General features: G+C 50.5%; 1 protein-coding gene across 1 annotated transcript in view; it reads left to right on the forward strand.

Moving 5' to 3' along the window:
- GARS1 (glycyl-tRNA synthetase 1) overlaps positions 1 to 11365 on the forward strand; it is a 30179-nt gene extending 18814 nt beyond the window's left edge. Inside the window, exons 9-17 of the mRNA XM_075271820.1 lie at positions 1242 to 1404; positions 1560 to 1724; positions 3027 to 3139; positions 5322 to 5462; positions 5621 to 5706; positions 7292 to 7401; positions 7891 to 7984; positions 10774 to 10964; positions 11093 to 11365. Of these exons, the coding sequence (XP_075127921.1) occupies positions 1242 to 1404; positions 1560 to 1724; positions 3027 to 3139; positions 5322 to 5462; positions 5621 to 5706; positions 7292 to 7401; positions 7891 to 7984; positions 10774 to 10964; positions 11093 to 11218 (1189 nt within the window). The 3' untranslated portion in view covers positions 11219 to 11365. The remainder of the gene's footprint in view (positions 1 to 1241; positions 1405 to 1559; positions 1725 to 3026; positions 3140 to 5321; positions 5463 to 5620; positions 5707 to 7291; positions 7402 to 7890; positions 7985 to 10773; positions 10965 to 11092) is intronic.
- The last annotated feature ends 1664 nt before the right edge of the window (positions 11366 to 13029 follow it).

A 13029-nucleotide genomic window follows, 5' to 3' on the forward strand; every position in this document is an offset into this window, starting at 1 on the left:
CCCCTCCTGCGTCTCTCTATCGGGATCTTCTTAAGAGGAAGTAGGAGTCGTGTCTGTGACGGGGCCTTGTCGCGCTGGGATTCTGCTGCACACAGAGATTGGCTCTTTGATAACTTGCCAAAATAAATGCGAATGTTCACGTAATCCGCCTGGCAGATCTCCAGTCACATGACCGCCGGATGTTTCTGTACGCTGACGGCTTTAGTGCTGTAAGGATTCGCTGCTTCTCGTTTTTGACCTTTAAAAAGGCTGAGGTTGCACGTTGCAGAAACGCAACTTTTTCTGTTGCAGATTCTTCTGCATTTTTTTGAGCCAAAACCAGGAATGGGAAGTATATAGGAAGTTCTTATACCGCTCCCTTCTGTTCAAACCACAGCAATAACTGCAACAAAAAAAAAAGTTTGGGCCTGAACCTGAAGGTGATTTCTACCTCTTGGCAGCTGCTAGTATCTGGCATGGCAGGAGTTGTCGTCTACATCTGTCAGCCCATGGACCTCCCTCCCCTATGTTGTAGCATCCAGCACCCGTCATTCAGAGCCTTGCACAATGCAGCGTTCAGAACATGTCAGGGTGAGGGTCCGCCCCATTTCTCCAGCTGGAGTGGTGCACGCACGGTGCAGTATCCCCTTATTAAATGCAACCTGCTGTCTGTTTTTTTTGCATCGTCAAACTTTCTTATGGAATCCCTTTAAGTGGTTAAAAGGTACTAAACAACTTGGTGCTCGTTGCAGCAGTGCACGGTGTCCTTGACATTGATCCATCTAGCAGGGTCTGCTCAGAACCTGGGAATTTGGAAAAGGGGTCTTGCACCCTCTAGAGTCCATGTGCACCCTTACACCTCCGGATGGTTGGGCCGGTTAGACTGCGTCTTGCTGGGTATCTGGGCGTGCACCCTGGGCGGAGTAGAATATGTAATAATCATTAGTCTGTGATTAACCCTCACAGAGCCCCACCCAACATAGAAAATCCTCATTTCCTGTAGAGTCCCAAGTTCCCAGCTTGAGCCTCTCTTGTAGTAGTGAGCGGGGGCAGCCAATGGCCAACTTGGTCCCTGAGCAAAACACTTGCTGCAAATGTGAGGAGCAAAGTTCTTTTATACTCCAGTTACATCCAGAGCTGCATTCAAGTTAATGCTGAGTTTACAGATTGCATTGCACTTGGATGATGTAGTGAACACTTCTCTTGCAATGCAACACGAAGTCTCTCCGAATCATTAAACCCCTTATTGCTGCACTTTACAGGGAATTCACAATGGCAGAAATAGAGCATTTCGTGGACCCCAGCGAGAAGAATCACCCCAAGTTTGAGACCGTCGCCGACCTGAACATCCTCTTGTATTCCTCCAAAGCTCAGCTCAGCGGGGAGTCTGCCAAAAAGATGAGGCTCGGGGACGCGGTGGAGCAGGTAAGCCCTTAGGGTGGGGGTGTACTCAATATCGGGTTATTGCTGATAGTAACACCCCCCCCCCCCCCATATATCTTCTATAAGGAAATTGACCCCCTTAACCCTTTATAGACCTCCTGTACATGTCTCACTTTGTGTTTTGGCGCCACCCACAGGGCGTCATCAATAACTCTGTCCTGGGATACTTCATTGGAAGGATCTATCTTTACCTCACCAAAGTCGGAATCTCTCCGGAGAAGCTGCGGTTCCGGCAGCACATGGAGAACGAGATGGCGCACTACGCCTGCGACTGCTGGGACGCAGAATCTAAAACCTCCTATGTGAGTATCTGAGAATAAGGACTGAACTCTGATCCTCTTGTTCTCCCTCCCAAATGTGGGCATTCATGACAACTGGTCCCTCCATGGTGGCCGTGACCTCGCTCTGATCGCACCCAACACCTCCTCCCGATTGAGCGATCGGCAGTCGAGTAAATTTCGCGATTGGAATTCCGATCCCAATCTTTTTAGGCGGAATCGAGGTCAGAGGTTATTTCCCACAATCCTTGGCTACAGGCCAAGCATTGTGGGAAAAGCTAACAATGTTAGCTACTAGAGATGAGCAAGTACTGCCGTTTCGAATAGCACGCTTCCATAGGAATGAATGGATGTAGCCCGTACACAGCCTGTGCCGGCGTCCGGCCGCTTAACCCCCCTGCGCGCTGGCTGCGTCCATTCATTCCTACGGCATAGCAGGGACGAAGCAGAAGAGTAGATAGACAAGTCAATGTACAGTAATGCAGGTGTAGCAGAGTCCAGTATATGGCACAGCAGAGGAAACAGAATAAAATAGTCCACTGGAAACAGAATAGTCCACTTACCTGCATAGATCCGCTGCCGCTCCCTATTCTTCTCGGTCCGTGCACGCCCCTAGCTCCCAGGTTAGTGTCACAGACCTAGGAAAAGCCGAGGCTTGTGGCTTAGGAGAGTGTGGGAGGGGAAACACTCTCCTAAGCCACAACAAGCCCCGCCTACTCCCAGCATCTTTAACGCTAGCCTAGGGAGGTGGGGGTGCACGGCGCTCTGAAGGCATGTCAATGAGAGAGAAGAGGAGCGAGAACAACGGGCAGCGGCAGCGATCTGTGCAGGTAAGTGGACACCAGGGGGGACTAAGTAGCCAGAGGATTTTTTTTTTTTTTAAATCATTAAACAGCGTGGAGTCTAACAATTAAAGCGTTCAATTTTTAGACTCCACGCTGTGTAGTGAATAGGATCGTTTTTAAAATCCGATCTTCGATTATTTAAAAAAATCGCATTGACTTGCATTAAGATCGAAATTGGGATCGGCTGGAAAAAATGATCGGAAATCAGATTTTAAAAACTGTCTGAAATCTCAAGATCGGCTCAACCCCAGCAATGGTGTCATCTAGTGGACAGTGGACTGAATTGCAGCATTTGCATTTTTTACACTTTTAATATTGAATTTTTTCCTAATTTTTCCTGTTTTTCCCGCACACCCGTGACGTGATATTCTCACTAGTTAGACCCGTGTGTCTTTACATAATATTTTCCTTGCTTCCTCTAATAGGTTCTCAGAAATTGTGTGCCCTTCTTACTGACTGTCTCCTGTTATGTCATTCCCAGGGATGGATAGAAATCGTTGGCTGTGCCGATCGTTCCTGTTATGACCTTTCTTGCCATGCCAGAGCTACAAAAGTGCCGCTGGTGGCTGAAAAACCTCTTAAAGAACCCATATCCTGACCACTATATCTGGGATGGGGATTGTATGGTCTTATTACATCAATGCTTGCATTCTCTTGTCTTTTTTCTTTTATTTTTTCTTTTATGGTAGAGTTGGAAGGGACCTCAAGGGCCATCGGGTCCAACCCCCTGCGAGTGCAGGTTTTCCTAAATCATCCCAGCTATATGTTTATCCAGATTCCGCTTGAAGATTTCCATTGATGGAGCGCCCACCCCCTCCCGTGGCAGCCTATTCCACTCTCTCACTACCCCCTTCCTAATGTCTAATCTGTATCTCTTTCCCTTTAGTTTCATCCCATTGCTTCTTGTACTTCCTTGTGCTAATGAGAATAGGGGAGATCCCTCTGCACTGTGACTACCTTTCAGATATTTGTAGACTGCTATTAAATCTCCCTCAGCCTTCTCTTCTGCAAACTAAACAATCCCAGTTCTTTTAGCCGCTCCTCATAGGACATGGTTTGCAGACCTTCCACCATTTTGGTTGCTCTTCTCTGGACTTGCTCCAATATATCGATGTCTTTCTTGAATTGAGGCGCCCAGAACTGTACACAGTATTCCAGGTGTGGTCTGACCAGGGAAGAGTACAGCGGAATAATGACCTCTCTTCATCTAGATTCAATGCTTGTCTTAATACATCCCAGAATTGTATTCGCCTTTTTTGCAGCAGCACCGCACTGTTGGCTCATGTTGAATTTGTGATCTACTATTATGCCCAAGTCCTTTTCCCCTATGCTATCACTTAGTTCTATTCCTCCCATACTATATATGTTTTTTACATTTCTGTTACCCAGATGTAGAACTTTGCATTTGTCCCTGTTAAATACCATTTTGTTGGCCTCAGCCCATTGTTCCAGTGTGTCTAAGTCCTTTTGAATACACTCTCTCTCCTCTCTAGTGTTGGCTATTCCTCCTATCTTCGTATCATCTGCAAATTTTATGAGTTCCCCAATAATTCCATCGTCCAGATCATTTATAAAGATATTAAAAAGTACTGGGCCCAGAACAGAGCCCTGCGGTACCCCGCTTTTGACTTTCTTCCAGTTGGATGTGTAGCCATTTAGTATTACTCGTTGTGCCCGATCATTAAGCCAGTTGTGAATCCACCGAACTGATGTTTTGTCAAAGCCATACTTAATCATTTTTTCAATAAGAAGGTTATGTGATACTTTAGTAAGGCATTTGATAAAGTATCACATAACCTTCTTATTGAAAAAATGATTAAGTATGGCTTTGACAAAACATCAGTTCGGTGGATTCACAACTGGCTTAATGATCGGGCACAACGAGTAATACTAAATGGCTACACATCCAACTGGAAGAAAGTCAAAAGCGGGGTGCCGCAGGGCTCTGTTCTGGGCCCAGTACTTTTTAATATCTTTATAAATGATCTGGACGATGGAATTATTGGGGAACTCATAAAATTTGCAGATGATACGAAGATAGGAGGAATAGCCAACACTAGAGAGGAGAGAGAGTGTATTCAAAAGGACTTAGACACACTGGAACAATGGGCTGAGGCCAACAAAATGGGATTTAACAGGGACAAATGCAAAGTTCTACATCTGGGTAACAGAAATGTAAAAAACATATATAGTATGGGAGGAATAGAACTAAGTGATAGCATAGGGGAAAAGGACTTGGGCATAATAGTCCTTTTCCCCTATGCTATCACTTAGTCTTCAGAGCTGAAATCTCCCAGCATCCTCTGCTTCTTCAGTGCATGCACAGGGCTCGCTCTGGTGACTTGTACTCTTGGAAATATTGGGGGGAATTTATAGAAGTGGCCCCCAAATTCATACGGATGACCTTGAAACAGAATAGGTCTGACCCCTGGACCCCGCACAGATCAGCTATTCAGGAAGCCTCCAGGTGTCAGAAGCTGCTGCAGTGGCTGGGGAGCGTGTGCAATCTCTGCAAGCAGTAGGAGGGCAGCAGCCGCCCCAAGCTTGCTGACTGTTTCCACTGATGACCGGCAGAATTGTGATTGCAGCACTGAGTATAAGATGAACCCATTATAATAGACAGTATTGTTATAATGTCATGCCACATGTTGCTTGCAGGTGGCAATATTGCCGCCTTGTTTTCCTGTGCTTTGTGTCGGTCACCTTTAGTCAGCGACTACTTTGTGTTTTCCTTTTTCTGTTTCCGTCCCATTTCCTTAACTCCGCCGCACAAAACCATAAACGTCGTCCAGTTCGAGGCCAATAAGGGAGCGATCGGCAAGGCGTACAAAAAAGACGCCAAGCTGGTCATGGAGTATCTCGCCATCTGCGACGCCTGTTACGTCTCCGAGATGGAGAAGCTTCTGGAAGAAAAAGGGTGAGGACTTGCAGCCCAAAGAGGGGAGGAGGGGGGGGGGTCCAGGGTAATAAGGGTCATGTCGTAGATCACCCGCGGCCATGTTCGGCCCCATCACATCACCGCTCCGCTACTCTCTGTATCTGGTTTAATACCGTTTTCCTTTTCTCTCTTTTTAGGGAATTCACTATTGAAACCGAAGGGAAAACGTTCCAGCTGACGAAGGCCATGGTCGGGGTGAAGAAGTTCCAGAAAACGATACATGGTAGGGTCACGTGTGTGCTATACAGACCAATCCTCTCCTGAAATACTCTGTGCTGATGTGCGGCTTTATCTAACTCTCAGCCTCCCACAAAATCAGCACACTTATTCCCTGAAATACTCTGTGCTGCCTTACGTAATGGTCTGTGATCTGCAAGGTCAGATGCCTCTCTCCTGAAATACTCTGTGCTGCTGGCAGGTCACTGAACCTGAAACTGTATAATATAGAGATAAATGCACACGTGTTCAGCAGCGGGTCCATGGGAAAACGGCACGCACGGCACACGGATGATATCAATGACCTCTATGGTCATATACATGGACTGGTGATGATACAAGGCCATGTGTATGGGGCCATAGAAAATAATGGGTCAGTATACTATATATATATATATATATATATACTGGCCGTGAGAGCCTTGCTAGCCCACTGACCACGCACACGGCCCTGTCTGTAGTTCGTGGGCGATGTATCGCACGGAGATGGTTGATCTCTCCTCCATTCAGATTACTCTTCCCTGCTTGAGCCTTTAATAATTAAAGGGATTGTCCGAGGCTACCGTACTGAGCTCCACTTCCTTTTCGCAGGCCCGTGACATCACTTCCATCAGTCACATGACCATACTGCGGCTCAGTCCCATTCAAATGAATTTGGCAGAGCTGTAATACCAAGCGCAGCCACTATACAACCTATGGCGCTGTTCTTGGACATGTCCATATTGCAGCTCAGTAGTGACGCCAGGTGTACCCCAGTCACTGAATAGTTAAATCTCCCCCTCCCCCAGGTCTATATACAATTGATTTGTCTGAACAACCCTTGAGAGGTCACGTCGCTGTTTACCCATAATCCCCGGCCGTGTGCACGGATCTCCTGATTAATCCCATGCCATTAAACGCTTGCTCTGACCCCTTCTCCCCCCTCCTCGTTTCTCTCTCTCCGCTCCCACCGCCCCTATTCAGAAGCCTCGTACAAACAAACCACTCGTCGTCCTTGCGCCCGGGTTTCCAGGCTCGTGGCATTGTGCGCCCGCCGCTCGCAGACCATTATGATCGTGAGAGAAAGGAGCCGGTGAATGGCGCTGACCCCGCGTCCCACGCTCGCCGCTTTCTTGCTGAAAACCTTCACTGCTCAGGAACGTCTCAACGCGGCTTTTAGCAGTCGTCATGGAAACTGCCGGGGATGGGGGATCCGGGGTCGACATCTCCGAAACACGAGGCGGAACGACAGATGACAAAAACGAGCAAATGCATCAAAATTCTGATCAGACGGAGCCGCCGGTTACCTAACAGGCGACGTGCGGGCCCCCGGATTACGCGGGCCCTTAGAGCCGTCACTGACCGTTGCTTTAATGCAGTTGTTTAACCCCTTCCCGACATCCACACGCAATAATAGGGCAGATTTCGGGGTCTTTGAATATGGCGGAGTGGGCGCCATAACTATGGACACTTTGTATTGGCCGCCCCAAAGGATACAAGGAGCGCTCGATGTGATCATTCCCTTTAAGTCCGGTTATTAAGGGGTTAAGGCCGCCCTGGGGTGTCGCCGCGCGGCGTCTTTTCCTCACTGACCCTTCCCTCTTGTCTTCCAGTGGAGGAGATCGTACCGAATGTCATTGAGCCGTCCTTCGGCCTGGGCCGCATCATGTACACGGTTTTCGAGCACACATTCCAGGTCCGGCAAGGGGACGAGCAGAGGACGGTAAGGAGGAGGGCGCCGCTGAGCCTGCGCTAGGGGGCAGAGGTCACCGCTGTACATGCATAGGTCATCACCCAGCGCTCCCAAACTCCTGCAGGACACCTTTGCTTGGTTATCTCTTGGTTCCCTGCACGTTACAGTGTATAACTAAGAGAACAGGCAGAATGCCAGGAAAGCTGGAAATATGCAAATTAGCTCCCGTCCAGGAAACTGCCTATAGGTGGCGCTAGAGGGACTGTTTCCTTCCATTTGGAGGGAATTGTTGTCAGGATGACGACTGATACAATGTAGGAACCTACTGTAACAGCAGCACAGAGCTGTACAGCAATCACTATCACTGCAGGTTTATGGGAAGTTGCCCTTTAAGTGTTTGATTTGATTCCCCTCATCGCTCACATTTAAGCTTGTGTATATACCGTGTAATGTCTGCGTACTATATATACCTACAGTCACTAACCGGGTCTCTCTGTCTCTCGTTTTTTTCCTCTCCAGTACTTTAGTTTCCCCGCCATTGTTGCTCCCTACAAGTGCTCGGTGCTCCCTCTAAGCCAAAATCAGGAGTTCGTGCCTTTTGTCAAGGAGCTGTGTAAGTGTCTGCCTATACCGTCACCTCGTACACAGAGCTCTCCGGTTATAGATCTATAAATATCCCTCAGGAATCCGTCTGTCTAAGCGATCTCGAGTGTTTTCCTCCTGTAAAGCCCCCCTCCCCCCCATATATATACACACACATATACACACACAAATATATATATATATATATATATATATATATATATATATATATACACACATACACATATATATATATATATATACACATACACACATATATACATACACACACATTCACTCTGATAAAGCTGCAGTCCTGCACACATACACGCTTGTAAAAACTTCATTTGCTTGTTGCCACCACTAGAGGGCGATCCATGCTTGGCACGTCCTAAACAAGTCATTACGAGCTTTATAGAGCTGTCACCACTAGATGGCGCTCTTTATATGGCATCTATAGACCTAATTTAATCCCAGGCACAGGTTGCCCTCTAGTGGCTGATATGAGATCATTATTATTTTTTTGCAACTTGACTGTGCGGGGTCATCCATACATTATACTACAGTCCCGTGCAGTATAATATATCTGCACAGTCTTTGGGCAACAACAGATTATTATAATGTGCTGCAAATGTCACTCCAGTCACACCCAGAGCTGCATCCAACACTGTGCTCTCTGACAGTAATCAGCTTGCCCTGCTTAGCCTCTGAGCCACTAGAAGACATGAAGTTCTGTAGCCTGAGAGCTAACTGGAAACCAGTCTGCAGCTCTGGATGTGACTGGAGTGTAAGCTCCTCAGTACTAAGATGGGCTTTCCGCTGCAGCTCTGGATGTGACTGGAGTGTTAGCTCCTCAGTACTAAGATGGGCTTTCCTCTGCAGCTCTGGATGTGACTGGAGTGTAAGCTCCTCAGTACTAAGATGTGCTTTCCTCTGCAGCTCTAGATGTGACTGGAGTGTTAGCTCCTCAGTACTAAGGTGTGCTTTCCTCTGCAGCTCTGGATGTGACTGGAGTGTTAGCTCCTCAGTACTAAGGTGTGCTTTCCTCTGCAGCTCTGGATGTGACTGGAGTGTAAGCTCCTCAGTACTAAGATGTGCTTTCCTCTGCAGCTCTGGATGTGACTGGAGTGTTAACTCCTCAGTACTAAGGTGTGCTTTCCTCTGCAGCTCTGGATGTGACTGGAGTGTAAGCTCCTCAGTACTAAGGTGTGCTTTCCTCTGCAGCTCTGGATGTGACTGGAGTGTAAGCTCCTCAGTACTAAGATGTGCTTTCCTCTGCAGCTCTGGATGTGACTGGAGTGTTAACTCCTCAGTACTAAGGTGTGCTTTCCTCTGCAGCTCTGGATGTGACTGGAGTGTAAGCTCCTCAGTACTAAGATGTGCTTTCCTCTGCAGCTCTGGATGTGACTGGAGTGTAAGCTCCTCAGTACTAAGGTGTGCTTTCCTCTGCAGCTCTGGATGTGACTGGAGTGTTAGCTCCTCAGTACTAAGATGTGCTTTCCTCTGCAGCTCTGGATGTGACTGGAGTGTTAGCTCCTCAGTACTAAGATGTGCTTTCCGCTGCAGCTCTGGATGTGACTGGAGTGTTAGCTCCTCAGTACTAAGGTGTGCTTTTCTCTGCAGCTCTGGATGTGACTGGAGTGTTAGCTCCTCAGTACTAAGATGGGCTTTCCTCTGCAGCTCTGGATGTGACTGGAGTGTAAGCTCCTCAGTACTAAGGTGTGCTTTCCTCTGCAGCTCTGGATGTGACTGGAGTGTTAGCTCCTCAGTACTAAGGTGTGCTTTCCTCTGCAGCTCTGGATGTGACTGGAGTGTAAGCTCCTCAGTACTAAGATGTGCTTTCCTCTGCAGCTCTGGATGTGACTGGAGTGTTAACTCCTCAGTACTAAGGTGTGCTTTCCTCTGCAGCTCTGGATGTGACTGGAGTGTAAGCTCCTCAGTACTAAGATGTGCTTTCCTCTGCAGCTCTGGATGTGACTGGAGTGTAAGCTCCTCAGTACTAAGGTGTGCTTTCCTCTGCAGCTCTGGATGTGACTGGAGTGTTAGCTCCTCAGTACTAAGATGTGCTTTCCGCTGCAGCTCTGGATGTGACTGGAGTGTTAGCTCCTCAGTACTAAGATGTGCTTTCCTCTGCAGCTCTGGATGTGACTGGAGTGTTAGCTCCTCAGTACTAAGGTGTGCTTTCCTCTGCAGCTCTGGATGTGACTGGAGTGTTAGCTCCTCAGTACTAAGATGGGCTTTCCTCTGCAGCTCTGGATGTGACTGGAGTGTAAGCTCCTCAGTACTAAGATGTGCTTTCCTCTGCAGCTCTGGATGTGACTGGAGTGTTAGCTCCTCAGTACTAAGATGTGCTTTCCGCTGCAGCTCTGGATGTGACTGGAGTGTTAGCTCCTCAGTACTAAGGTGTGCTTTTCTCTGCAGCTCTGGATGTGACTGGAGTGTTAGCTCCTCAGTACTAAGATGGGCTTTCCTCTGCAGCTCTGGATGTGACTGGAGTGTAAGCTCCTCAGTACTAAGGTGTGCTTTCCTCTGCAGCTCTGGATGTGACTGGAGTGTAAGCTCCTCAGTACTAAGATGGGCTTTCCTCTGCAGCTCTGGATGTGACTGGAGTGTGAGCTCCTCAGTACTAAGGTGTGCTTTCCTCTGCAGCTCTGGATGTGACTGGAGTGTTAGCTCCTCAGTACTAAGATGGGCTTTCCTCTGCAGCTCTGGATGTGATTGGAGTGTAAGCTCCTCAGTACTAAGATGGGCTTTCCTCTGCAGCTCTGGATGTGATTGGAGTGTTATCTCCTCACTGCTAACATTTGCTTTTCTCTGCAGCTGAAGCTTTAACCAGGAACGGAGTGTCACACAAAGTGGACGACTCATCTGGATCCATCGGGAGGCGCTATGCCCGGACAGATGAAATCGGTGTTGCCTTCGGTATCACAATAGACTTCGACACAGTGAATCGCACGCCACACACGGCGACACTCCGAGACCGCGACACGATGCGACAGATCAGGGCCGAGGTAAAGGCGCCCGCTCATTTGTAAAAGCACCAGCTTTCTGATGAGACGGATTGTACAACTCTTCCTGGACATTCCCTTTAAGCCGGGATTACTGTAGAGTTTTAATATTTGCCTCCGTAATTTTCCAGGTTTCTGAGCTCCCCGGGATCGTCCGAGACTTGTCCAATGGTTTCCTGACTTGGACGGAGGTGGAGAAAAAATATCCTGTCTTTGAAGGACAAGAGACCGGAAAGAAGGAGACGACAGAAGAGTGAAGGGGGCGGGGCCACTTTTTACCGTTAATGTTAATATTAAGCGTTTTATCTAATTGACGATTAAGGGAACAGGCGCTGACGGCGCTCACAGGGACGATTTGCAACCGGCACTTCATGCCCAAAGCTCTGTCAATAAATCGTGTACGATGCACAAAGCTCTGTCTGCTTGTATGACCGAAAACGGGTGCTTACCGCGAACGTGAGAACGGTGTATGTGGCAGATCATGTAAACTGGGGTCACAGAGTCCATGTTAGAGGAATGGGGTAGGAGCTGAGAGACGGAGAGGGGGCAGTGGCTGAGAGACAGAGAGCAGCAGGGAGGTGAGAGACGGAGAGGGGCAGGGGCTGAGAGACGGAGAGGGGCAGGGGGCTGAGAGACAGAGAAGGGCAGGGGGCTGAGAGACGGAGAGGGGCAGGGGCTGAGAGACGGAGAGGGGCAGGGGCTGAGAGACGGAGAGGGGCAGGGGGCTGAGAGACGGAGAAGGGCAGGGGCTGAGAGACAGAGAGCAGCAGGGAGGTTAGAGACGGAGAGGGGCAGGGGCTGAGAGACGGAGAAGGGCAGGGGGCTGAGAGACGGAGAAGGGCAGGGGGCTGAGAGACGGAGAGGGGCTGGGGCTGAGAGACGGAGAAGGGCAGGGGGCTGAGAGACGGAGAGGGGCAGGGGGTGAGAGACGAAGAGGGGGAAGGGGGTGAGAGACGAAGAGGGGGAAGGGGGTGAGAGACGGAGAGGGGCAGGGGCTGAGAGACGGAGAGGGGCAGGGGGCTGAGAGACGGAGAGGGGCACAGGGGTAAGAGACGGAGAGGGGCTGAGAGACGGAGAGGGGCTGAGAGACGGAGAGGGGCAGGGGGTGAGACACGGAGAGGGGCAGGGGCTGAGAGACGGAGAGGGGCAGGGGGCTGAGAGACGGAGAAGGGCAGGGGGCTGAGAGACTGAGAGGGGCAGGGGGCTGAGAGACGGAGAGGGGCACAGGGGTAAGAGACGGAGAGGGGCAGGGGGTGAGAGACGGAGAGGGGCAGGGGGTGAGAGACGGAGAGGGGCAGGGGGTGAGAGACGGAGAGGGGCAGGGGGTGAGAGACGGAGAGGGGCAGGGGGTGAGAGACGGAGAGGGGCAGGGGGTGAGAGACGGAGAGGGGCAGGGGGTGAGAGACGGAGAGGGGCAGGGGGTGAGAGACGGAGAGGGGCAGGGGGTGAGAGACGGAGAGGGGCAGGGGGTGAGAGACGGAGAGGGGCAGGGGGTGAGACACGGAGAGGGGCAGGGGGTGAGACACGGAGAGGGGGTAGGGGGTGAGACACGGAGAGGGGGTGAGACACGGAGAGGGGCAGGGGGTGAGAGAGGGGGTAGGGGGTGAGACACGGAGAGGGGCAGGGGCTGAGAGACGGAGAGGGGCAGGGGGCTGAGAGACGGAGAGGGGCAGGGGGCTGAGAGACAGAGAGGGGCAGGGGGCTGAGAGACAGAGAGGGGCAGGGGCTGAGAGACGGAGAAGGGCAGGGGGCTGAGAGACGGAGAGGGGCAGGGGGCTGAGAGACAGAGGGGCAGGGGGCTGAGAGACGGAGAAGGGCAGGGGGCTGAGAGGGGCAGGGGGCTGAGAGACGGAGAGGGGCACAGGGGTAAGAGACGGAGAGGGGCTGGGGCTGAGAGACAGAGAGGGGCAGGGGGTGAGAGACGGAGAGGGGCAGGGAGTGAGACGGAGAGGGGTAGGGGGTGAGAGACGGAGAGGGGGTGAGACACGGAGAGGGGCAGGGGGTGAGAGACGGAGAGGGGGTAGGGGGTGAGACACGGAGAGGGGCAGGGGCTGAGAGACGGAGAGGG

This window comes from Leptodactylus fuscus, chromosome 4 (genome assembly GCF_031893055.1).
Source record: "Leptodactylus fuscus isolate aLepFus1 chromosome 4, aLepFus1.hap2, whole genome shotgun sequence".
NCBI lineage: Eukaryota > Metazoa > Chordata > Amphibia > Anura > Leptodactylidae > Leptodactylus > Leptodactylus fuscus.